Below are 27,238 nucleotides of genomic sequence, written 5' to 3'. Positions count from 1 at the left end.
AACACCTGCCACAACAAAGAACTACCTGCTACCAAACACAAAGAAAAATACAGACAGCACACAAACACATAAACACACACATACACACTCTCTGGCTGGTACGTTACACTGCATCATCTGATTAAAAGCAGGACATTTTAAATTATTTGGTGTCCAGAGAGGGCTATTTGCACCACAAAGCTGCACTATTAATAACAACTGAGGCGTACGAGCATCTTGGCAAGCAAACACAAACACACACACAACCAACGGATCAGACAGGTTGTGACTTACCTCCACCTCCGCCGAGCAGACTCTTGTTGGCTGAAAGAGAGAGACGAGAAAGAGGGAATATTCATGAAACAAACGACTAGAGTCGAAACAAACAAACAACAAGTCAACTGGTGGATTCTCAGAGAATTATTCAAAACGCAACACTGAAGTCAAGGCTACACTAGTAGTTTTGGTTTCTCGTTTACAACAGGGAATTTGCTCTTTCATTACATCCAGTGTGTGTAAAACCAACAACACAGAATGAAAGTATCACTAAATCAATCAACTGAGGGAAAATATATTAACAGATGTTTCAAAAACCGATCCAGTCAGTTTTCAAGCAGGAATACTAAATACTACTCCCTGGTTCAAGCTCCTGCGATGTGAGGATTTTCTGTGTTTTATATCTGAGTATCTGTTGGGCAGCACATATGAAAACATCGCTGTGGGCTCTCACAACTTCTGGTGAGGGTTTTTTTTTAAAGAAGTTTTTGATTTGTTAAATGCTGCAACTTTTGAAAAAATAGCTTCTTTCGTACAACTGTCACTATATCCACGAAGTATTAAATCAAACAGAAAAAAATCAGACTCCTCTTACTACTCTACACTTCTAACGACCTCACTGCACGTGAATGAAAACAACCAGTCAGTGCTCGAGGAGTCTCTAACGCAGCTGTCAGTCATGTCAATCACTGCGGTCAAACTGTCAAACAAGGCAGCGCTGATCAAATGTGAATCAAAATTCTGTTACTGCCTATTTCTTGCCTCAAATCTTTTCAGAAACATTTTAGTGCACTGTTAAGCTGTGGGCAGTGCTTGGTTTTCACTCAACTGCTTCCAACATGGCGGCCAGGTCACAAACATTCTCATTTTACAGCTAAACAGTACACTAAAATATGTTTCTAAAATCATTTGAGGTGTGAATTAGACAATGCAATAATAGAATCTTGATTCATCTTTGATCAGCGCTGCCTAGATTTAAAGTCGACTACAGTTCACGAGCAGTGACATGACTGACAGCTGCATAAGAGACTCCTCAGCTCTGACTGGTTGTCCTTGGTGTGCTTAGTGAATGCGATTAGACGCAGTGGGAAAAGAAGGAGTGACATATTTTTTTCACAATCATCTGTCTTGTGTACTTCTCTCAGAATATAGTGACAGCAGCTATGACACAGTTATTTTCATGAAAGTTACCAACTGTAGCTTTAACAGATGATGACAATAATGCACCCTAAATAACAACTAATACAAAATGCAGCATCGATAACAGCTGAATACTTCGTTAAACATGGTTTTGATTGCTTGTTTGCAACAGAGAAATCACTATTTTGCTCCTTCTAATCAGTGAAAAACACTCTTTTGTGGCCACAGACACCGACTGGGCTCTGCACTAAGTTGACCTTTAACAAGAGCGTTCAAAAAAACAACACAACACCTCATCACCGTTTTTATTAACAGCTGAGTTCAGAGCGTTTCTTCATTTGCACCGTGTGTGGGCGTGATGCTCAGAATGATCTCCAAAGACTTAATCAAGTTTTACATCTAATTAGTTGAACTTTTGTGTACTAAAATTACTTTTGCTTATATTTACTTGCTGGAGGGAAAAATAATGTCTCCACATTTGTCCTTCAGAATGTAATTTGTTATTGGTGTCAGCATTTCTCAACAAGAGTGGTTCTCAATCCAAGTCCTCGGGGCTCGCAGTGCTGCTGGGTTTGCCAACCAGCGAGTTAATTGCATTCACCTGACATTGCAGGTGTAACTCAGTCCCTGATTAGACGGGTGGAATGAGAACCAGCAGGCTCCAAGTCCCATCAATGAGGAGCGAGAAGCATTGCACAATCAGAAGGAGTAGCTCCACTGCCTGCAAAGCTAATGAATAAACTCATGCTGAGGCTACAGTCCAAAGGAAAATAAACAACTCTGGGAGAAGAAACAGGCAGCCAATAGGGTTCAATTTGTCTTTTACTTCTGCAAAAAGTCAATCATACAGTGACTTTCTACCTGGATAACAAGGAGGTGATTGTAGCTTAAATAAAATAACAATATAATGAGCTCTTTTTTTCCAGCACGGCAAGAAGAGATTTAATGCTAGTAGCCCGGCTGACCACTGTGTCCCAAATCATTACCTTCCCTACTTGAATCAAGTCGCTGCACATGTTTAAAGAGTGTAAATTGCTGGCAGGGTGATAAGGCTGGCTGCGGCTGCTCCTGACATATGCGATATCCAAGTGTTTTTCTCACCCACATATCCATAAACGTGTGGAGTCAGCAGTGCTAGCCCGGAGACATCTGCAGTGCTCCCAGCAAACTCAAACCTGACCATAAACTCATAAAAATCATGTTTTCCAATTCTTTCCCTGCTTGTGGATCAAATTTTGGTTGCTGTGACCATGTTAGGAAAATCTGGTAAGCACATAATCTCTCTGCGAGGGACAGTTACAAAGTTACGTCAAAACGAACACACAGGAGACGTCTCTCATTTTAGTTACTCTTTGCCAGTAGGCACTGTGCCAACTGGGTACGCGCTCAGATAGTGTATCAGGCAGGTTTAAAGAGGGAGGCTGAGAGACTAAATCCCACAGCTGTCTTTCTCTCTCAAGAATCCTCTATACTCTTCAACATTTTCACCATCCCCCACTGCCTCACTGATGCAAAATCGCACTTAATTTCAACCTTTAAATACACTATACTTCTCTGTGTGTCTCACTAACATCTCCCAAAGTGAATATCTCCACTCTCTAATTTGAAAATGTGCAGCTTCACACAGCATGAATTATAAAAAAAAAAGGGAAGTTATATAATGTGACAGTGTGAGACAATTCCAGGTGCACAGCTTGTTTAAGAGTTGATAGATCTCATAGTGAAGTGAAGTAAAGCTCATTCAGATGTAAAAGCACAGACAAATAAAATGTCTCCATTAAATCTCCCATTCATCGTCTGATGATTAGCTGCAGGCTGTACATAAGAGTGATATCATTTACTGGCTCGAGTAAATACGCGTCCGTGTTGAGTAACACGCCCAAGGCCGTATAAGTAGCTTTGTATCTGAGTGGTTCTTTTTTAAAGAAAGACAAACAAAAAACGATGCATCTCTGACAGCACTGGACTGAGACCACAGTGTTCAGTGGAGCTGGCAGTGGAGTGAACTGGTGACAGTGGGACTGGGATGCAGCTACTGCAAGTTTGTATCTGTTATCTCCCTCCTCTGTTCTTAGTTACTAGTTTTATACCAGTTATTTACGAAATTTTGCACCATTAAGAAATGTCTTAGGTAAAACTTCAGTAATGTGCGAGTCAGTTGCTAGGAAACAACTGTCAAACCTAAAGAAATGAAGCATGTAAATGGTAAGTCACAGCAGCATCACAAAGCCTCCAAGAATAAAAGTGCCAGGGGGCAAAACGATACATTAAACATATCTGTCAAACCTACATAAATGTATGCATTACTTTATTTATTAATACCTGCCTTCATGGAGACCTGTATGTTTCAGAGATAGAGGTGTTCATACAGTTTACCCCCACACTCCCAAGTGATCATTTGTATATGAATGAATATATACTATATGATATATATATGATATATAATATACTATATGAATTACTCACGTTGTGTTACATTTAATTCTCACATGCCTCTATTCTTCCTCTACTCTACAATAAAAAAGAGAAACAATTTGATGGGGTTATTATGTATAGGTTATTATGCAATGGTTTTACTGGTCCGGCCCACTTAAGATCAAATTGGGCTGTATGTCGCCGCTGAACTGAAATGAGTTTGACACCCCTGGTATACAAACTCTCACACAAGTTGTGCAGTATAATCCAAGTCTCATTGATCCAGTTGTATGCTCAGTACTTCCTAAAGAGAACCCAGCAAGCAATAGTCGTGATTTAAACGTATTGGCTATATTTAGCTCCGATTTAGTCTAGCTACATGTAACCCAAATCTAGCCGATTTCATTTTGAAATTGATTAAATGTAATTTTTGCCATTGCAGATGGCGTGCGGCATGATATTCAATCATGTATGGAGAGTCAACAGTAATTAAAATATGTTTATCTCCATTTTTTGGACATGGTCTCTACATAGCTGTATAATTGATGACGTCTACACTTTGGCTATGGTTAGACGTCTACCAAATTTTCACTGACAGCCCAAATTCAGCCGTGATTTAGCCTAGACGTCAGGTCTTCATGTAGACGGCTATTAGACGTTTTTTAAACCAAAAAATGCTTGCTGGGAAAGCTCTTTCCAACAGGCAGCTGAACGAAAAGTGAAACTTACCTACGCTCTCTTCAAAGCCAGACTCCATTGACAAAAACAGTAATTTCACCTCACAGAACACAGAAACTTTGGTCTACTGCTGCCTCGATCAGTTCATTTGTTTGTGTTACTGTGTGACATAGGTGTTTTAAAGGGTTTGATCAGATTCAGGAGGCACACAACAATGCAACAAAGTAACTGATCGAGGCAGCGGTAGACCAGCAATTTCCTTGTTCAGCGAGGTAAAATATTGTGCCCGGGTGCCTGTACGTTCAATTCATTAAAAAAATTTTTGGGATTCTTTGTTCAGGCATGTGAAAAAAACAGTTTTCCTCACAAATTCAACACAAGGTAAGTATCTGATTCACAAACAGTCATTTTGGGGAGTAAAGTAGTCCTTTAAGTGTCATGATATTAGCACTACATTTTGCAGTTGGAAGTATTTGGGGTTAGTTTTGTGAAATGTTTCTCAAAATCTTCCAAGTTTACATCATTATTAAACAGTGTTTAATCAAGTGTATAGTCAGACATCTAAACAGCTGGGATGCTTGCTGGGAGTGGTTGGCTTCCCTTTCGGCTCAACATGTCACCGGAGAGGTGGTGAGATGTTTTTTATTTAACACCCATTACAATTTTACCTCCAGCACTGAATTTAGCGGTTTGACTTTCTCATGTAAATTCTGAGCAGATGACAGATGTCATATGGGACCAGCGGTTGCCTCGCACTCAGTAAAGAGACTAAAAGGTTGTCACAGTTGGACCAGGTGGATAAATCCTGGCCAGGAAAACGGCACTAAGGGGTTCCTTCAGTGCACTTTAAATGAAAAATATGCCCGCGGATGCTTTTACTGTTATGTGCCAGTTTATGATGTTTAATGCATTTCAGGACTTATCTCGCAGAAATTTATTTTAAGCGCCCGCTTTCCTGCTCCCTGCCGTGTCTACGTCTGTCAGTTGATGTCCGACATTTCCCATAATGTCATCGCAATAAAGCCCCGAGAACACACTGGCATAGCGATAGTGAAATTCCTCCACTCAAAACACAACATGTTTTATGGCTGCATTGCCTTCTGGATTACTGAGGGTGCCATCAGTTCAGAAATCTGTATCTCTGTCTCCTCTGCGATGGATTCCTCCCAGTAAAACTGATGAACGTTGCTGCAAAATGGTGAGCAAATAGAAGTTCCTCTCTTACTGTCAGAGGGACTGGCACCAAAGCCTGGTGGTAACTGATGTTGTAGATTGCTGAAATCTTCTTTTTTCGCAATCATGCTCTATTGTGTTGCTGGAAGTGTCTCTGTGAGAGCTGATACTGTCTGTGTTTGGACAGCTATCATCAGAAATAAGGACAATACAGCACCAAATGTTAAGAAAATGGCCCCAGAACCTCAAGACACTGCCAGCAGCGTAGTTTGCATGGGAAAAAATTGTGTTGTAGGGCGGTGATGCTTCGGGTACTGGTGAGACAGTAAATACAATCCAGGAAGTTCAGTTTGGGTAGCAGGGAGGAAGTAGAAACACAGCTCACCTTACAAGGAAATCTATCAGAAATGTGGGCATAAGAGCGTTTGATTGATTTTGTCCAGCAATTTTTTCTTTCAACTTTTTCTCATGCTGACTTATAAGGAGTGCAACTGAGGACAACACCATGAATGGCTTTGAGGAGAGAGTGTCTGAAAGTGTGCACTGCTGTGGGATCTAACAAATCAAGACAACAAAAGACTTTTTCAGACTGGGGGAACTGTTTTTTTATACTTCTAAGAAGATGGGGCCTCATTCACCAACCGTCCTTACAAAGACATTTCTTTCTTGAAAACCCCACTTAAACAGTTTTCACAAGGATTCTGAGATTCACTAATATTTTCCTAATTTGGGATTTGTTTTTGGATAAGAACAGAATCAGCGCATGCTAAAGAGCACTCTTATGCATAAGCTGTGCAGACATGTTTGTGCAGAATACTTGGTTGCTGCATCTTCTTCAATTCTACAGTTGTATAATACTTTAGGTTTCATATTTCATCTTTAATGTCAATTATAATATTTTTACCATTTTACGAAAAGCATTACGGCCTTTTGAAATAAACCCAACACTAACACTTCAATTCACATCAGTTACCTAAATGGGAATCATGTCACCTAATAATTAGTGACCGATCATGCTAGGAATTATCACAGGGGATTTAGGAAGGCGGGTCAAAAAGTGATGAAGCAGCAAGTTATTAATATTGTAAGGCAGGTTTCTCTTTCATGTCTTACCCACAAACTTACTAGTGACTAAACAAACTATCAAAGGGCTGTGGGTGAAGTAAGAGCACAGGAACAGCTTCTCTGTGTAACTTGATCCATTTTAACATCCTATAAAGAACATAGAACATCTGAACATTGACAACAATAGTAGCATCTCACATCTCATATATATCACTCTGCCAGACTTAATCATAACTCTCATTACCTGCACGTAAGGTGGGCAAGATTACATAGTTCCAAATTTAACGTAAAGAGCATAATAAAATATGTAAACAATATATAAATGTAGTTAACATTAAATTATGTAGATGCAAAATAATGAACAGAGAAAAACAAGACAATCTACTGGATACGTCCTCACAAAATAAAATCTCATCTTACAAAATCTTATAGAAAAATTGAGTGATATATTTCACATCCATCTTCTCTTCCCCTTTCTCTGTCTCTAAACACACATATGTACAGCTTGTACGTCTTTGTCCTTACTGTGACAGTTGTGCTACTTTAACGCATAAAGTTTGCGAGTTGCGGGTCGAGTGGTTGATTAACACGTATTTTAGCATCAGATGTGTTTTTTTGTGTTATTTTATGTCCTCCCCTGAAGCTATTAAAAATGATGGCTTGTTTAGTGTTTACTTTCTGCTGAAGTACCTCCACTTCAAAACAGAAAATTGTTTTGATGTGTGTTTTTGGAGTCTAGTGCTCCACCCTCTTTAGACTTTTGATTAGGCACTCTTGACTTAAATTTCTAAACTTCTTCAGTTTCTGTGTGTGCACACAGCCCTGTAGTTTTATGCCCTTTTATAGGGTACCACAGGGCATTTACCTACGCTGATTAAGATCAACCCATGCTTCCAACTTACAAGGACAACAGGATTCATCATGATAAGAATACAGGTACAAACAATTTTGCGGTTTAAGAACTCATCATAAATCTGATGCAGACTCTTCTTCAGAACAAATAATCTTGGGAAGATATTGGTGAATAAAGCCCAGTGTTCTATGAGCCCTCATTTTTATTGTGTCCACACCACAAGAGCTAGAAACAATCGAAGTTCTCAGAAGCCATTTTGAGGGATTCTTTTAGCTCCTGTTTGAGAGTAGAATCTCCCTCAGCACAAGAGAAATCCTGAATCACATGAGTGTGCGTTGACTGGTCAAACACATGAGCCAATCCATTAGCTGTGAAACAACAGACACAAAACACAAACATATGCTCATATAGAGGGAAAAAATGGAAGAAAAGACAGACAAATGGACCAACAGTAAAGTCCAGGCTTTACCGGGCATATATGTGACGTGGAAATAGAAAGCGACTTTGACTCATCAAAGCAAAATAGAAGAATCTTCAATAGCCGGCTCACGTCTCTTCAGTATTCCTAATGGTGGTGTGAGTGCAAACAGGAAAAAAAGCCCTTGAAGGTGTGTAGTTCTCAGGGGAGCTCCGCAGTTGGCGGTTCCTTTCAGTGACTCCCCAAACTGTTTGGTCTGAAAACACCTAAAGACAAAAAACCCTGACCTCCCTGCCTTTAGACTCGGTTACACAACATTTTGTTTCAAGCATACTGAACTCTTAAAGAAGTATTTCAATGCTGGAGGGATGGTCTTTTCATCAAATTGGGCTATCTATGCAGCAGGAAGATGCAGATACTTTTGAAATTGGTGCTACATGATCAGAGAAAACTGAGAAAAGGGCTGTCACATTGGCTTTTGCCGAAGAGGTAGAAAACCTTCAACTACTAGAATGCACTGCACCATACAGGACAAATACACGCTCCTGCTGATGGGTGACGCAATAAGAACTTGGCAGTTTTGACCCAGGAAATCATAAGTCAGCCAGCTGGTAACAAACGATGTCATATTACAGTTTAACGGTAAGCTGAAAAATGTTTCTGAAAACATCTCAGGTGAGAAGTAGCCTCTTGAGACCTGAACTTTTGTTTGGCATGCACTTTTAATTTCTCCTAGAAATGACACGACAATAAAGTTCCAAATGTCTACAAATGAGATGACAGTAAACTCCAGACGTCGTCAAATGATACGATAATAAAGTCACTATGTCCTCAAATAAGACGACAATAAAATCCAAATATCTTCAAATGAGTACTTCCTAATTAACAGTGTCTTATCTTGTTACTGTTGCTAAAACTGGTCAAATTTGTTGCCGTATCAAACTACAAACATTATTAATCATTAATAAACAAGTTTCAACCATTAAATGTAATCAGGTTCCGGACCTTGTCCACTTTTGTGTCAGGATTGGCTGCAGACTGACTTGGCAGAGATGGCTGCCATCTTGTTTGTGTTTTGTGCTCTTACCATCATTAGATGGCACAAAAAAGTGTCCACGAACGAGGACAGCAGGTCTGAGTTAAGTAGAATGAAGTAATAGGTGCAACAAACCCAAAATGTGATGTCCTCATGAGGACACAGGGTCTCAGGAAGATAGGCAACACAGTAACAGAATCTTGGTTCATATTCAATCAGCATGGCTTAGTTTTACTGTTTGATCTGGGTATGAGAGAAAGAGAGGGCGAAAAGGAGGGAGAAGCACTGATCTCTTTCTCGATTTGCTTTCATAGTCTTTGTGTCTGTGGCAGTGGGGATACAAAAATACAGAAGTACAATCTGTAGTTCGAGCAACAGTCAACAGCCCTACAGCACGAGCAGGGAGATCTGAGCGCTGGGAAGATGGAGGGGAGTTTACCACAGTTTATTTAAACATACTGCCCACATTGTTATGATACAGAGCTGGATGAAAATCCACAAAGTATCCCTTTAGCAGTTCTCTCAGTGTTAAAATAAGTATTTGGATACAACAAACATTATAGAAGTTTTTGGGTTCATATTCAAATACACGGCCGGCTGCCAGGGCAGTTCAGAAGCTATAATCCCACATCTTATTTTCATTTTATTTTACCTTTTAGAGAAGGTGCACCAAGTTCAAATTCAAGTTCAACTTTTACCTTCCCTGTTACAGGCACAGAATTAATTTTTATTTTATCTCCCCATTTCAAATTCATCTCGCTTGTAATCTTTATTCATGGGATTATATAATTATTAAGATGGTATTATGTAAGGTACAATAGACCTGTGATAAATTATCAATGATCCCATGTAGTACCGTTGTTCTCTCTGTAGATACATAGGGGCTTGAGACTGAACCAGCCTCGGAGCCCTGTGGGGGAACAAAGGCATCAAAGCAACCAAAATACTCATGTGTATGCACAATCATGCAGTTGCAAAGACATGGACACACACACAAACACACACGAACGGAAGGGTGGGGTGGGGTGGGGGGGTGGGGGGGGTGAGCACATGTGCATGCACATACACCATACTTGCCAGCAGTCACACGTACACACACATACAAATGCAGTCGCGTTTCAGAGTTTGAGTAACCATGGCGACGGCAAAGCCCAAAGGTTTGTTACTGAAACCTAGTTAATTATAGAGAGAGAGAGAGTAATGTCGATACTCGAGGGAAAGTGTTTCACCATCTGTTAAAACCAACATGTACCCTCTACCCTGTCGAGTGTAACTGTGCGTGTGTGTGTCCACAGTTGTTGCACGGGCAAAAACAAACACACACAAACTCCCCTTTCTCCCGTGGTGCCCAAATGGAGGCAAACAGTTTCTTTTTCTTATTGGTATTAGATGACTAATTGGAGTAGCTAATACTGTGCAGCTAAATAAAGCGAACTAGCATCTTCTGCCGAGACGCACCAATTATCGGAGTGGGGAAGGGTTCAGGGTGATAAGTTATACAACTACATACAGAGTGGGGGGGGGGGGTAAGTTGACAGGGAGGGAGTAGAGGAGGAGAGTGCAAGGTGTCAAGGGATGGAGGGAGGGGGATGGAGAGAGAGAGAGAGGGAGGGAGGGGTGACGAAGAGTGAGTGAGAGAGACAGAGACAAAGTGAAAGAGAGTTGAGGGTGGAGAAGGGAGACGCAGGACTAAATTTGCTGGGAACATAAAACAACAAGATGGAGTGTACTTCTTCTTCTTTCTAGGGAGGTAAGTAATCACGCTGAGGGGGAGAATGGGGAGACACAGAGAGAGAGAGGGAAGGATTGAGGGCTGGATAGATTGATGCATCAGTGAAGGACAAGAGCTAAATGCTGAAAACCTGGCCAGACAGAGGAGGAAGAAGTTGGTCGGTGAGACTAAAGGGAGGACGAGAGCAGTCATTTGGTGTTTGGCTCAGAGTAAAAATTGATGTTTAACCACCTGTGTGTGTGTGTGTGTCTAAATGTGTCTGTGGGATTGTGTCAGAAGCCAGGAGTAATGATGATGATGATGATGATGACAACAGGCTCTCCTTTACTTGGAGCTCTTTGTTAAGCCAGTCTTCTGTCTTTGCTTTCTGTGGCCCTCCATCTTATTTTTCTTTCTCTCTGCTCTCCGCGCCCTCTCTCCCCCCCCCTCCTTATTCCCCAGGCCCCAGTGCAACCTGTTTGTGTATTCCTCCCTCTCCCGCTTCCCTCTCCACCCCTCTCTCCCTCTCTTCTACCCACTTGTCCTAACCACCATTATACCTCTTTCAGGCATTTAATTTCTAGCCATCATTTAGTCGGTCCACTTGAGAATGCCAATCAATTTGCTGGCGTCCTTATGGAAAAAACAGGACAAAGCTACTTATACAGCGCAAGATAAAAGCAGACACAGTGCTAAATCTTCATCTGAGATTAAATGAGATTAACAGTACGGCTAAATTGATCCTTAGGATGAAATAAAACATCACTTTTTTCCTGCACAGGAAGGAATAGGTTAAAAGAAGAAACCTACAAGATTTAAGAAATTACTAAGATAAAAGCATTTGCTTTCAGTAAGTTCTGTATTTATTAAGCAGTCAAAAAGCTAGCCAGTGGTTGTCCCAGATAGATCATTGTAGATATGCATAATTTCTGATTTTAAAATATACTTACTCGCTCAATTTTGCAGCTGTTCTTGTTTGCATCGAGTTTTATCAGCTTTCCGTGGCCCTTCAGCTAAAGTAGCTCCAGAGTCTGTCTGTGAATGTGCTTTTCTTATTACCTGCCGTGATATAAAAGACTTGCATTTCACCTTAAGGCTGTGACTTTGACGTACAAAGACAATGCGGTGAACAGAGAGAAACACTGTTTTGATCGTAACAACACAAACATCTCGTTGTGTTTCACTTTGCAATGATGCTCTTGAAGGATTTAACAAAACAAGCCACAGCAAAGTATTTATTTGAGCTGAGCTGGTGCGAAAGTACATTTTTATTTGACATGTGATGAATGCTGCTAATTACCTTTACATTCTTATCCCGCCTCCACATATGCACAGACACGACCACACAAAGCAGCTCACTTGTAATTAATGCTAAGAGTGACAGAGTGGAGATATCTCAAGCAGCTTAGAAACATGAGAGAGTTGACCAGAGCTGTACTTGATGGAAATAGGCGGTGACGTGTTAGACTAATGACCAACTGAGGGGACCATGTTTTCACTGGTATCAGAGGCATTCTGGTTTCCATTTGTAGTCTGAGTAGAATTGACCAATCATGTTTGAGCGGCAGGTAAACAGTCTGTGTGAAGAGCAAGAGAGGCGGAACGCACAGGCATGGATGCAATCTTGGAACCCATCAGCTACTGTATCATCTGACATTAACTCAGCTTTTTATTAGCTTTTTTAAAATGTATCTGTTTATAGACATCACCATCCCTTAAATCCAATCTCACGTCTCAAGTAGCTAATCAGACTGTAAATATTGACCAGCAGACGAAAGAGGAAGACTTGACCCGGATATCCGCTGGCTGACTGGAACCCCCGAAATACTGGCTGTCATCCCCGCAGGCTAAACTGTCATCAGACCAATAACCGATGACTGCCATTAGAGAAACAAGTCAGTCTATGTATAAATCCAGATGAATTAATTATAACATCATATATATAACAGAGACAGCCTTGGACATCTGATTGACAACTTAAGTTTTTTCTCTGTCTTTATTTAGTAATGCTAAAATGATTGGAGAATTCTTCAATGAAGGGAAAAATAACTGATTCCAGTTTTGATCATCAATTCATTTCATGTTTCAAGCTGTTGGCCACACAAGTGATTCAACAACATATATTAGGACGTTGCTTTTGGCCATTTCAAAGACCAAATGGTTCATTAGTTAATTAAAAATGTAACACTTTAATTAAAATAAACAGTTGTACCCCCAGGTCCCCAAGAGCTCTTAAAGTTGTACAAAAGCTGGATGCAAATATATTTTCAGTTTTCTAACATTTTGTATATTCCAGAGGACTGTTTAGTGAATTGTTGCATCTTTGTTTTGATCATCTTTAAGACATATTTGATCTTAAATATATCAGAGGCTGTCGATTAGCTCAACTACCAATAGGAGTGATTTTATAATGTTTGACAAGGCTGAACCATCCACCTTCTATAATCCTTGACTCAAACATGGAGGTAGCTCAATGACTGAGAAACCAATTAGTCTTTTGGCTACTTTTTTGATTTTCAAAAAGTTGTGTGTGTAGTACTTGGTACCTAGTGCTGGTTCTAGTACCACCTTGGTCAAGGTTCAAAGCAAGCCAAGCAGATATTAAAAGTTAAGTTAAAACACTGCAGACCTCTGACTGGTCAGAGAGATTTGTCAGTAACACATCACATACCAGCCCACACAAATCCGCCATTTTTAAAAAGCCAAGAAACCATCAATAGCAACTGCAATTTTTAGTTTCACTTGACTGAGATTTTTAGAAACGTCAGGCCACAAAACTACCCTATACACTATGTGCACTATGCAGTACAACTGACGAAGTGCAGATGTACCTTTCTGTGGTTGCTGATGAAAGCAATTAATGAGCGTTATAGAATAGAATAAGACAGAAAGCCTTTACACTTGTCACTGCATAGGAATACAGTGAATTTAGCTGTGACACCCAAGTGATGCACTCCAACAAAGAACATAAAACAAAAGACACAGGACAATCAGTGAGAAACAAAATTGTTAAAGATGATGTCATAGCAGTTCACATGGCGTCCCTATAGCGAACAGTTAAGAATCCCACCTACACTGAGGGTTGTGGAAAACAAAACAGAGAAAAGGACCCGGTAGCAAAAGTGATTTGAGTTGAGCAGAACCAAGCAGCAAGAATAAGTCATAAGTGACATCACTGTGCTTCTGCAGATGCGCGATGTCAATAGGTGGAGATCTAGCATGCATATCTTACATAAAGCCACACCCCTCCACTTGTGAACAAAGGGCAGGATGTTGGTCTGATTTCTTCTCAAAAGATACGCCACCATAGTTTGATTATCTAATTTGAAGTATCACAATGTAAATCAATGGCAGGTGATAAAACCCTGTTGCCTGATAATCGTAGTCTTTTGTCTTAAAAAAACATAAACCGACAAAAAGTAAGTTGCTTTAAATCTGTAACACTGCAAACATACTGCAGTGATGTCACAAACTTTCTTGGACAGTGTTTTTATCTGATTTCATTTGGAAGAACATGATCTAATATGACCAGCATGCAAATATGTGACAGAGAAGGGTTGCAAAGGTGATAAAGGTTTTATTTTGCCTTCTGTGGTCTGATGAGTTTAGCAATCAGACACGTGGTGTTTGTTCAGGTGAACATAACCACAGTATTTTACTTACAAACTTAGAATCATCAGTGCAGATGTTCTTCTGTTCAATAAAAAGAACAAAACAGTACTCACTCTTTTGCCCAACTTTGTTTGTTGCAGCAGCTTATTGAGTATAAAACAAAGTAGGTCATGAATACAGAATGAAATCATGAGCAACCTCATCAACATCAAATCAAACCAATATTCGATGTGTTGTGATCCTCTGAGTCCAAATCATGTCGTATCATTCAGGCTCTGTTCATCCAACCACCTGTTTTTTCTAACTCTGATTTGCAACATGAGACCATTTGCCTTTGCAGGTGTTGGTTATTTGAGTGCTTTGCATGTTTTTTTTTTTGCTCTGAATTTGAAGGGATTTAGCAGCTAACATGCTTCAACCTACTTTTACTTAGACAATAATTGCCTGCACAGAGCTATTAAACGGATACCGTGAGGGATAACTAGACCATAAATTACAGTAATTTACCGCAGACGCACTAATAGTTCCTGTAGGAATATGACTGCTATTTTTCATTAAGTAAAAAAAAAAGATTGGAAAATTATCCCCCATTATAACAGTGTGCAATTAGCATCACTATCAGATTTTGTATGATGGGGAAAAATATTACAATATAATGTGATGCAGTTTAACAATATTACAATCAATGCACAGTGAGAGAAGTGTAGCACTAGAGATGAATGAGCACAACAAATGATTTTACACATCAGATACTGGACTGGACCGCATGTTATTGTGTCCACCCTTATTCTGCATTAAAATATTAAATAGTCTACATACAGCAAAGTGTAATTTGAGCAGTTTCTGGTAGAGATATTAGCTTATCGTAGATATCTGGTATATATATATGTAGAGTATTTAGAAAGAGTAATGCCACTGCAGAGAGCACTGTAAAACTGTTTAAATGTCACATACCATGGATACAATTCTTATAAAAACTATGTGAGTGATGTCTGTGTTATCTGTTCATGTATAAAAGTGAATATCAGCCGAGATATTTCCTCCGTTTGTTCCAGCTTTTGAAGACCGATATCAGCACCAAATTCAAAAATTCACTATGTGCCAGGCTGCATCTTACTGTAATATTGTCTCATTCAGATTGAGACTGTGAGTCTGACTATGAGTCGCCTCAATTGAATCAGACTCAGCCATCTCTGGAAGAGCGCCAGAGGGTGCTGGTGTTGCAGCTGCACCTGGAGCTGGGGTCCCAAAGGGCCCACATGAGCTCTCTACAGATGCTGCGTGTGCTGATCAGCTGTGCACATAAAACAGTTAATACATACATGTGCTCGTCTGGATGGAATAAAGGTGCACAGGTGATTTGCACCCATGTCCTGCCACTGAAAGCTACATTTAATATTGCTGTATACGCAGCACCCAAAGGGCTGAGACGTGGCAACTCTTTTGTGAGAGAACAGCCCGAAGGTAATAAATGCAAATTAATTGCGAGGTGTGCCACCATGGGCGATTAAAAATCATTGGTCACAAAGTCTGAATTAAAACACATCAGTATCAGTTGAACCGGTGTTGACTCTCACTCGTTAGCTGAGAACAGACTCTCGAGGAACCTCGTCTCTGGCTTCCAGCATGTCAGTGGCTGTATGCTTTAATTAAAACTCCAACTGACTCTGACATATAGAGCCGAGCTTCTTTTCTACTTTGCTGCCAAGTGTGAGAAAACTCTCTCCTTCCTTCCCTCAAGGACTGAAATCAACTCATTTTCCATCTAAAGGGCCCCCAAACTGGCTGCATGTAGGCGGCCCCAGAGCACCACCAGCTATGGCGCTTTGTGTGCGTGCGTGCGTGCGTGTGTGTGCGTAGCCTATATGTGTGTGTGCACCTGTCAGTCTAATGCTTGGTGAGTTGTCGGTAATTGCTGGACCGTGGCGACCTGCTGAACCCCTGTAACGGAGCTCAGAGAGCCACTGTAAAGAGCACCCCCACCACACACACACACACACACACACACACACACACACAACACCGCGCGCAGCCTCGGCGCGAGACGAAGAAGAGGAGGAGGAGGAGGAGGAGGATAGAACGCGCGCTGGAGGCGACACCTGTCAAGTCGTTACTAAACACAGTTGGTTTATTTTAAAAGACCGAGGCGCCCTGAAGACTTGCGGGATAAACCGAGGTGGAAATAGAGATTAGTCGCACCTATTGCCGCTGCTTTGCGCTCGGGGAGAGACGCGGAGCTGTTTGAAGGAGCAGAGAGGAGAAGAGGAGTGTGTAGCGGTAACGTTATGACAAGACGTTTTGGAGTTGAAGTAGCGAAGTTGACGTAGGTTAGAGGGGAGCTAAGTGACAGCGAGAAGCCACGGTGGAGAGGAGAAAAAAGACGGGACTTTATCCGAGGTTAGTGTCTTTCTCTCCTCCTCTATCCCCATCACACACACATACGCACACACACACACGCTCCAAACACATTAACCCTCAGTAGAGTGAAACAACAGGGTGGGAGATAACTAGTGCACATCGCGGAGCTACGGTGCGGGCAGACCGAGCATCCTCTCCCGGCTGTGCAGGCTGCTGACCGGGACTTAACGGACCCCGCGTAAATAGGCTATCTATTAAGTTAAGAGGATGATTTGACAAGGATGCCTTGAGGAGGGGAAGCGAGCAGCAGAGAGGCAGAAAATGGATAACAAAGGTATGATCTGTGTCGGCTTGATGACTGTGCATTCGCAGAGGAAAAAGGGTGAGCGGTTCATGCAGGTTAAGGCTGTCAGGCTTTTACATTTCTATTGCTCATGCTGCTGGATTCTTTTTTATATATATTCACTCTTGTTGGGAAATGTGTGCTTATTTTTATGTGTTCATTTGTGCACCTACCTGCTGGAGCAAAAAGAGGGGGAAAAGTCAGAGATTCAAACAGCAGGGCTTCAGAGAGTTACAGGCAGAGAGGGAGATTAAAGTGAGAGATTATACTTTGTAAAGAGACAGAATTCCCACTTGCATGTTTTCTCTCATCTCTCCCATCGCTCTTTCCTGCTCCCTCCCTGCATCCCTCATGTGAGCAGTGTGGTTTTTATGTGTGTATAATTGCTTGTGGTCTCTTTTCTGTGTGTGTGCGTGCGTGTGTGTGTTTGTGTGTCAGAAGGGCCAGGACTGTCTGTTGATGGCACAATATCTGCCCCCACCACCTCATACATAAAAGCCTTTGCTGTGCTTTGATGCTGCGTGTTTTGCAGGACGTCAACTTGACTAAAAAAACACAAACAAAATGTTGCGTCATCCAACTCATTTCTGCAAAACTGCCTAACATCTCTCAGCTGGATGTAAACACAAACATACATCCACACACACACACACATGAATATACACGCACAGGATTAGCAGTCATTCGGGGCCATATTGAGGCAGCAGATTAGAATGAGATTCTCCGGGCCAAAGCAGTACAGAACATGGGATTAAAGAAGAAAGGCAGAGATGGATGGATGGATGGAGTGATGAACAAGAGAAAAGAGCGTGAGAGGCGAAGAGACCAAAAGGGGGACAAGAGGAAAAAAAGAGAGGGAACATGAGATTAAAGTGTAATGTCCTAGAGAGGGGGAGAGAGAAAGAGAGAATCCAGGGCAAGTCATGCAGTTAGAGGGAACTGCACATTGGCAGAATGTGGAGAGAATAAAGAAGAGGAGAAGGCAGCAGACACTCTTTCTCTATCGCCTCCCTTTTGATCTCCTCTTATTCACCCATCCGACAGCAGGAGAGGAGCACTGCTTATATAACTCTCCATTTGAAACACAATAAACCAAGCAGCGGTTGGAAAAAACACCCTCAATAGGCATCTTTCAGATTGTTAAATTAGCAAACAAAATTAAAAAAATAAAACCTGCAGACCTCAGTATCGTCCCTGAGCCTGAATGGCAGTGTTTTGTTTTTTTTTTTTCCCATTTCCTGAAATCTGTTACAGGCATCATTCATCCTAACAAGAGGCCCCGCTTTCACGTCAGAAGCAAATTTGCCTGTTTTGAAACCGTCGGCACCTGTGTGAAGCTCAGCTGACCGAGCTTCTGTTAAGTTTTTCACAGCACATATGTTAAAAGATATGTTAGTGCCAGTGCATTTAGCACAGCATGTGTCGGCTGTTAACACACTTGCAGACCCTCGGTGTGTGCAGCTCTTAATTGAACCCCACAGAATCATTTCTGACAGATTAATCTCGTCTTGTAAGCAGCTTTAAGTCCTCTTGTATTGGCTGTGCAATCAGTTTGCTGAACCCAATATGAGGGCAATATCAGACTAACAGGAAGGTGACTTAATGACACCACAATATTAAAATCTGATCCAAGAGCCTGCCTTTTTTTAACAACACATTCTCACTCTTAATTCTTCATACAATGACGCTTGGTCAACAAGTCTATCTATGACGCTCTAGGTGCGCCAGTGTCGGTGTCGGATGCTCAGGGATGGCATGTCAATTTAGGGTTGTTTTTTCCATTATCAAAAGGAAATATACAAGTTCCACATGTCAAATACATATAGTCTCGTTTCAGAATAAACTTTGAATGTAGGTTAAAAACTTTTTTAGGTCTATTCCTCAGGTTTAGGCAACAAAAATATGTGGTTAGGTTTAGAACAAAACCACCATGGTTTGGCTTAAAATAAGTATGTTTGTCATATGACACACATCACATAAGTCTGGAGTTTGTTTGACCCACCCACCCTATGTGGACCTTCTCGGTCTTTCTACTACACCACTTTATTGGAGAGTAAAAATATACCGTCGCCTGGTGCATCCCATTCTGGCGCTAAAGGGTGGCCAGTGCATTGATACCTCACACCAAGGGTCACTGACCAAGCCTTGCGATTTGATGAGCTGGGAGTGAGACCAGGTTGTTTTCTCAACAACAAATACGGTATTAGATCTTCCTCAACAGAGTGTAATCTTCCAAAGCAACAGCTAAATGTTCTGCTGTTCTGTGGGACGACTGGACTGATTCTCCATGTAGACTTTGTGATACTGAGGCTCAGTACTGAATTTGTACTGGCAGTAAAAAAAGTGGCATGGATGGATGAGATTTACTAGAAAACACAAAATAATCCTTGTGTGGTGTTGTTCTGGCATCCTTTTAATTTCCTAAATCTGCACCTCCAGATTTCTTAGGAGTCAGTACAACGAGCTAAAAACACAACATTTACATATTATCAAATTTGTTATTGTCGCCTATTGCACACCCGGCAGACACGCAGCAGCATTAGCATTTATTTGGTTTCTGGCAACCTGGTGAGTTTAAGTCCAATATTCACTCTGTTTTTCAGCTCTGTTTATCTCTTCACCAAGGAAAATATATGGCTCTTGAGCTGTGAAATACTCCACTATGTTCGTCAAACTGTCACTAACTTTTTTGCCTGTGGTTTGATGCTTAGCGGGTAGTGTACAGTAAGGTTTTCTTGTGGGCTGTAAAACCAAAACAATGAGCTGAAAGATGGTGGAGTGCTCTGTAGAGCTGAGGGGAAGTGCAAAGACATGCAATACATTTCTGTCAGTACGTTATGGTAGTTTTGTAATTGCTAACATAAAAATCTTGATTAGTGCTGTCTAACACATCTAGAACTTGATGAACGACTGAAACCTTCACTTCTCTCTTGCTGAATTGTTCATATACAGGCAATTTATTCCAAATGTAAGACTCTAGTAGTATGACCCTAGGGTAGGGGTGGACTCGAGAACTGTTGCCAGTTAAGAATTGGTTTTGAAATGTCCAATTCATCTCAATCATGTGCCACCGAGCTTGTCAACTCCCTTTGTCAATGCTGGCATGTTTCTCTGACAGTTGCGCATGTCAAAACAACAAAGTCAAACTCATACATCTGCTGGATAGTTGTAAAAAGAGGGAGGCATGATGGAGAGGAAGAAAAGATCCAAAGCCGAGCTGGGTTTCACAAAGAAAGATGAAAACAGTGGCTTTTCTTCTCTGTTTCTACACTGTGTTTAGACTCCGATAATAAAACAGTTGCACTGACACTACGTTTTTTTCTAGGGCTGTACCCAATTCAGAATTATGTCAGTCGAATCAGATTCAGCCACTGAATACAAATACTTGACCAATGGGTTGTTTGTTTTTCCCCCATATAAAGTTTTAAAGTTTGAACTGGGCTCAGCAGTATGTTCAGTGTGACAGCGGCATTCATGTTATACAGTAAACAAGCTAACGCCACTAATGACAGATCGGAAATGTGCAACACTTTTAGCTAATGCTAGATATCAAACAAAAGCCAAGGACTGTGTCATATTAAGTCACTGTGAGCTGTAACTTCACCAGTTCCGAGGAGAAGCATGATAATGTTATCTCAGAGCCTTACAGTGGGAAGTTTCTCTTCCTCAGTGCTGCTGCATCACGTCTGCAGATGTCTGTACCAAAGAGTAGCATGAAAGTCAAAATCTGGGGACCAAAATGCCCATATAAAAAAACACCAGCAACAAAAAAAAACCCAAACAAAACCACAAACAGACAAACAACAACAGAAAACGACTGCTTGACTTGAAGCAATCTCAGTCGACTGAGGGGTCTCCAACTAAAGACTCAAGTCTCTGACTTTCAAGGGGCAGCTCTTGTTTTTCCACTCAAAAACCTTATGAGGAATCAATAAGAGAAGCAATGAAGAACCAGACCAGTAAGCAGAATCGATGGTGCCACTGGTATCAATAGAATCTTATCAATTCCCACCGGAGGGGTTAAAACTACCACATTCTTCCTAGTGACTGTTTTTTCCCCTAGTGGTGCTTTGTTCAGTTTACCAGTGAGTGACTGCATGTAGTGGTCATAAACTGTGTAATAGAAGTGGATGTTGCCACCATAACATCACCCATTGGTTTGTGGACTCCTGTTTCGAAGCCCTGTGTTTGGTATTTTAGCTTTGGCATCTTATTTTAGTTTTGATTCTTTTTGTTTTGGAGGCAGAAGTGACCATACTTGGATGAGAGGGTGGAGCTGTGGATGATACACATTGCTACGGCTTTATCCAGATTGACAGGTCACAGTTCAGAGACTTGTCAATCACAAGGTAGCCATGCCCTAAAGCCTGATTTTTGTTAGAGCATACAGCACTTTTGAGAAGTGTCACTGGACAGAAATGAAATAGTCATGCGTCATTTTCAATTTATGCTTCTGTGAAAGGTTTTCAGTTGTCTGCGTGGTAAACAGAGACCCTGCATTTTCTGTTTCTGTCGCGTTTAGTGTAGCGTAACTTGCACAGACAACTGTTTAATTCACACAAATATACCGCTGTATACATGTTTTTAACTTATGAACTATATCTAGATTGACTGATCAGTTTCCAGTCTGTCTGTAAGCGACAGATTTCCATTACTCACTATAGTAGGCTGGGAAATTAAGTAATGAATCAATAAATACAAACACTGTTGATTTCTTCTTGGAGCTGATGTGAAAAATATTTTAGTTCAGTAAATGTCTGCTTCCAGTCAGCCTGGTGAAGGCAGTTTGACTGGTAGCTGTCCTCTTTGATCCCCAAGAGCTGCTGCTGTGGCAGAGTCAGTGTGGATTGAAAACTGCTATCTCCATGGCGACATTAGCAACACCAACAATCACATTGTGCACAAAATATCACATTGTCCACAAAAGTGTAGAGCGCCCTATCATAAATGACTCTACATGGGACAATAATTTACAAAACATAATGTTGTATTGAAGAAGACTTTGCACTAACAATTGAGACCATAAACCCAATAGGAAAATGTTTGAGATAATAAATCAAATGAGAGATAGAGTCATATTTTCATTGACTTCTACACAATTAGACATCTATTGCAACCAGTGAAGGCGCCCCCTTGCTGGCCATTAGGAAAAATGCAGGCTGAAGACACTTCCTTATTGCCTTTCCTTTTCAGACCCGCAGGCTACCTCCACTTCTTTTATACAGTCGAGGGTCGTGGTGAGCAGTTTTCAAGGCACTGGGTCAGTGCCCTGTGGCAGAACCGCAGGTGTCAAGAGGAAGAGATGACTCTCTGCACTTCATATCTAAGCAGCATGTCTGCTTTCCTGGGGCTATTTGACCTTCTTATCTAATGTACCTACCTGAATGATTTCTGATCCTGTCCGTCTATTCATTCATTATTTTACATTGTCTCAATAACATCCTACTGTGGCTTACATCTATTAGAAATTGGGGTTTGATTTACATCCATTTCAAAGACTGTCCTCAGCTTTGTTTTCATGCCTACAGTCATGACATTCAGCATTAATTTTTCATAGCAAAATGTAAATAATTCAGCAGCATGAAACCAGGACTGGACTGTTTCTAAGCATATCAATGCTTGTTGACTTTGGCACGCTGTTAACATTTCCTTTTATTAATGATTCAATATTGGAACTGGCACCCATCCAAATCAATATAGTAACAAACGGAAGATGTCCGTGCTGCCCTCAGATGACTTGTGGCCTTTTCATGGCTGTTTTGTTTTTGTTTTAATGAAAAAAAATCTTAAATGGTTTAGTCCACTGACCAGTCAGATGAATTAAATCAGATCAGACTGTGCTTCATTCATCAGCAAGATAGGAAAATGTCTTGTCATCCTCATGGTCATGGCATACATCACCAAAAGGAAAAAAATGCAGTATGCAGAATCAAATGATTAACTAACATATATAAGTGTATTTGGCTTAAAAACATCTTCTCATCGAAGCAGAACAAACCAAAAGGACAGAGGTAGGAGGGGGGTGCCTGCTATAAATACAGGTCTCAAAATATACCTGCACATTAATGTTTCCAGGCACCCCACCCTAATACAGCCTGTGTGTGGGAATCACAGCACTTGTAGCCAGATTTAGAGTTTAACCCGCCCCCGAAACAATGATTTCATAACCGTGTCCTGAACAGCTTTAGACTCCGACTGAGACAGCAACCAAGATGATTTACCGAGGATTACGGCACATTTTCTCATCCTTCCTTAACAAATACTAGTAGAACACAGAACTCGTTCAGATGTAAATAGTCAAACTGATAGTGTACAGTCAGTCAACAGCTCCAATCTGAACTTGATCTTTACATTTATAGTTTAGACTAATCTTAGTTTTCAGTTCCCAGTTCCTGTCATGGCAGAATCATGTGTGTAGATAACACTTACACTGTCTCAGATTATAAGGAACTCTGATAACAAAATGCAGCTCTGTCCCTTCTACAACTGATAGAACATCATAATGTAAACGGTGGGTCAGCAGGCATAGGCACGTACCATGTACTCATAATACACAATATGTCATGGATTTGAGCCTTTCTCATCGCTCTGATCTTATCTGTTTCTCAACACTATACGCTATATACCGTACAATGAAAAGAACAAATTGAAAATGGAAGGATGACACAATCCTATCTGCAAAAGGACATCAGGCGGCTTCACTCAATGACATAGGCCCCATTTACACCTGCTATTAACATGCGATCTATATCTGGATAATTACATTCAATATATCGGCCTTTGCAGTTACACCTGATGTTGATTAGCATTCTCGTTATCTGGAGTCTGCCGGCATTGTGATCGGATCTCAAAATGCAAATTAGTTGGGAGGTGCAGATATTACGCGTCCCAGGTTTTAAAAAGCAATGCTACAGACAGGCATCATTCACATTAAAGCACCTTCTGCGAGGGAAGACTTGAAGCTTCTGCTTCTACTTACCTATTTTTGGGTCTGCTTGAGGTAATTAGGAAATTTAGCTGGGTGATTTTTTTCCTTTAAGTGGTTATAATTGATATTTTTATCATCTCTGCCAGGTGTAAGCCTGGAGGGGGTCATGTGTTTGGTCGTGTGTGCGTGTGTGAGTGTGTGGATCTGTCTGTCAGCAGCTAATCTCGAATACTATCAGACCAATCAGTCTGATGATTTGTGTGCAGGTGTTTGACTGTATGCTCAAGGACCTCTCGTGCTTGCGCTGATTCACAATTGTTGGAAAACCTTATTGACAGCTTTATACCATCAATGGATGCTGACTCCTTACTTCTATTAACTGGCTGGTAGGGGCCGCAAGATATTTCCAGATATTGCCTCTACTAAACACAACAAGCCTTACTGAGCGTTCAGGGCCACATTTTGGCCTTTGTCGTCATTCAGAAACTGGCATCCACAGAAAACATTGGTTTTATTTTCAACCGGTGCATCTGCAGATTAATTCCATACCCAATATGTTATGATCCACTAAGGTTAGTCACAATACGAGATGTATTAGAACCCATTTCTGATATCGTCACCGCCATACTGACTGTAAGGGTGGCGGTAGGGACAATTCATGCAGTCGCAGCTGCTCTACGTGTATCGTCTAGAGTGGCTGCAGAGCTTTACAGTGAGTTTCAGCTCATTGTTCAACCGTCCAACAGCAATTCTACTGCTCTGATCCACACTCACTGTCTCATAACGTAGTTTTCTTCCACAGTAGGCAGCTGCGACGCCAATAGCAACTAGCAGGTGAACCTAGAACATTTAGCAGCTACAGAGCCAGATATTTCCTTCAGGAGTTGGTGGAGACCAAAAAAACGAGAGTGAATAACTGACTTACATAGGTCAGGCGGACAGACACATGACTTCAAATAAATGCTAATGTGGCATGCATTTACATCTTCCATTAACATGCATTTTTCTCTGTCCAGATAGGCTTTCCAAGTGCGAATTTATTTCAGATTTAATGAGGGTAATACAGTCAGCTCAGAGCCAGCCCAGAAAGAAAAGCTGAACATATAATAAAGTTTATATAGTTAATTCATTATGCATACCAGGAGCTTACTAACCCATAAACAAAATATAAGACAAATAATACAGAGAATTTGTTTTAAAAGTTGATTCCATTCTCCATTTTCTTCTTTGTTTAAAAGGCAAAACAGTCTGTAGAGTTTGAGAAAAAAAGTCCAACATGTGTGTTCTGACACGATTCAAACCTGACTCTGTGTAGGTCTAGTTAATGCCTTAGTTTACGCCTTATGCAATGTAGGAGGCGGCATGGCTCTGAAACAAACTGTGCTTTTATATAATTGAGGTTATGCCATGTTTTGGCTGAGATTGTCCCAAAAAGATTTAATAAATACAATCCCCTGCAAACCTGAAATAAATATATCCCACAGTAGATGCCAGATACGGACATTAGAGAGATGCATTACACGAGGGAAGGTTTTAACAATTTAGAAGGCTTTTTGACACACAGCCACGAACACACACACATACACTACACAATGGTTTTGCATTAGGCTGTGTTATACTGCATTATGGCTTTGTGTCTGAGTATGTGTGTGTCTGAGTATGAGTGTGTGTGCATGTGTGTGTGTAGGTCCATTTGTTGGAGCAGAGGAATAGTGTGGGAGGTCAGAAAGAGTAGGAGTCACACAGAGACAAGTTCAGAGATGAGCTTTTGTTTGAGCAGCAGGGATGACTTCAGAGCACCTGTGCTGTTCCCTCACCCAGCTTTAAACCAGGCGCCTCCAGAAATGCTGGCACCTTTGATTAAACAGTGCGAGTCAAACTGAGCCGAATCTTTTTAAAATGAAGAAATTAACCTTGTTCGATGCCATTAAAATTGAGATTATTCTCACAAAATAAGCAAAAAATCAAACTCTCTAGAAAGAATACAATTTTTTACTGTGTATAAACACCAGTAGAAAGACAACAGACACAGTTAGCGCTAGCGCCTCACACTCACGAAAAGCACGACTGAACCGTCGTCATTAAGCTTTGATACTGCAGGTTAATGAAAGGTAATTACAAATTATCAGTGGATATCACTGACAGCTGAGAATTTTGACAAATTGAGGTTGTTACTGTGGAGAACGTGTCACAAATGGATGTAGAGAGGTCTGAAAAAAGGGTCTGAAAAGAGAATAAACCCAATGATAAAAGGAAAGCAAAGACCAAAGATGTGATCATCCTGATGAGGAGTTCATTTGATGCAAAAAGTGATTTCTTTTTGATCCTTGTTGGATCAAAGGCTGAGAAAAGTAATGGAGAGGGACATGTATGAAAGTATTAATGAATAAATTATGCACCTATGGCCAGGGGTTACTGATTATTTTGGGAATAAAGAGTCATTCATCATCCCATTTCTGAACATGTTTTTTTTTTTTTTTTTTCAGTGTGTTGATGTGCACGAAAGATACAAAAAGACCTGGAAGATTTTGTGTTTCTTTAAAGAATAAGAATTCAGAAGTCTTTATTAGATATTCAGAGTCAGAACCAACACACAAAAAAAAAGAAAATAAATGCCCAGCCCTTCATGCAGACCCATAGTCTCTCATATTAGACCAAAATGGAGCATTAGTAATGGCTTCAGTGTGTCACGAGCTCCAGATTGTCTATATTTTCCAATTTTGTATCAGTTGCACCACAGTCCACATCTGTTGCAGCAGTCTGAGTGTCTGGCCTGCAGCAAAAATTAGTGCTGCGATGACATGTGGTGCATGTAATTCATTTGGAACTTGTGTTTTTTTAAAAAAAGCTCAATTTTAGATTTTGGGACTCGCACCAACTGTGTGCCTTTGCTGGCAATGTTTTCCCGACTTAGCCCACTGCCTAATGACAAACAGTGGGTGTTCTAATATAATGTTTGTGTCTGTTTAAAAAGCTAATATGTAGGATAGAGGCTAATTTCATGTTTGTTGGTATATGTTGCAAAGCGCTGTCTTTGTTTTACACTAGATATCTCAGGGCTTTTGTGTGATCAGCTGTCATTTTTTGCACTTCTTGGTAACTGCATGTTCAAATATCTTGCAAACAATTAAAGAGGGACCTATTGTGCTCAGTTTCAGGGTCATTTTTGTATTTTGGGATTCTACTAGAACACGTTAACATGCTTTAATGGTCAAAAACACTTTATTTTCCTCATACTGTCTGTGCTCAATCA

General features: G+C 40.8%; 2 protein-coding genes across 5 annotated transcripts in view; one reads left to right on the top strand and one right to left on the bottom strand.

Annotated features, from left to right (window-relative positions):
• Nucleotides 1-27,238, bottom strand: part of macrod1 (mono-ADP ribosylhydrolase 1) — a 161,617-nt gene that overhangs the window by 75,603 nt on the left and 58,776 nt on the right. For both annotated transcript variants that reach the window (XM_049585298.1, XM_049585297.1), the window contains exon 4: nucleotides 274-303. In XM_049585298.1, coding sequence (XP_049441255.1) covers nucleotides 274-303 — 30 coding nt within the window. The remainder of the gene's footprint in view (nucleotides 1-273; nucleotides 304-27,238) is intronic.
• flrt1b (fibronectin leucine rich transmembrane protein 1b) overlaps nucleotides 10,690-27,238 on the top strand; it is a 41,632-nt gene continuing 25,083 nt past the window's right edge. The window contains exon 1 of one of the 3 annotated variants that reach the window (XM_049585295.1): nucleotides 10,690-10,783. The gene's annotated coding sequence lies outside the window, so the exon portion shown is untranslated. Of the gene's footprint in view, nucleotides 10,784-16,410; nucleotides 16,754-16,860; nucleotides 17,049-27,238 lie in introns of those variants that run through there. The other 2 variants (XM_049585293.1, XM_049585294.1) reach the window with 2 other exon arrangements.

Source organism: Epinephelus fuscoguttatus, linkage group LG9 (genome assembly GCF_011397635.1).
Source record: "Epinephelus fuscoguttatus linkage group LG9, E.fuscoguttatus.final_Chr_v1".
Taxonomy (NCBI): domain Eukaryota; kingdom Metazoa; phylum Chordata; class Actinopteri; order Perciformes; family Serranidae; genus Epinephelus; species Epinephelus fuscoguttatus.
This window is presented reverse-complemented; position numbering and strand designations above follow the sequence as displayed.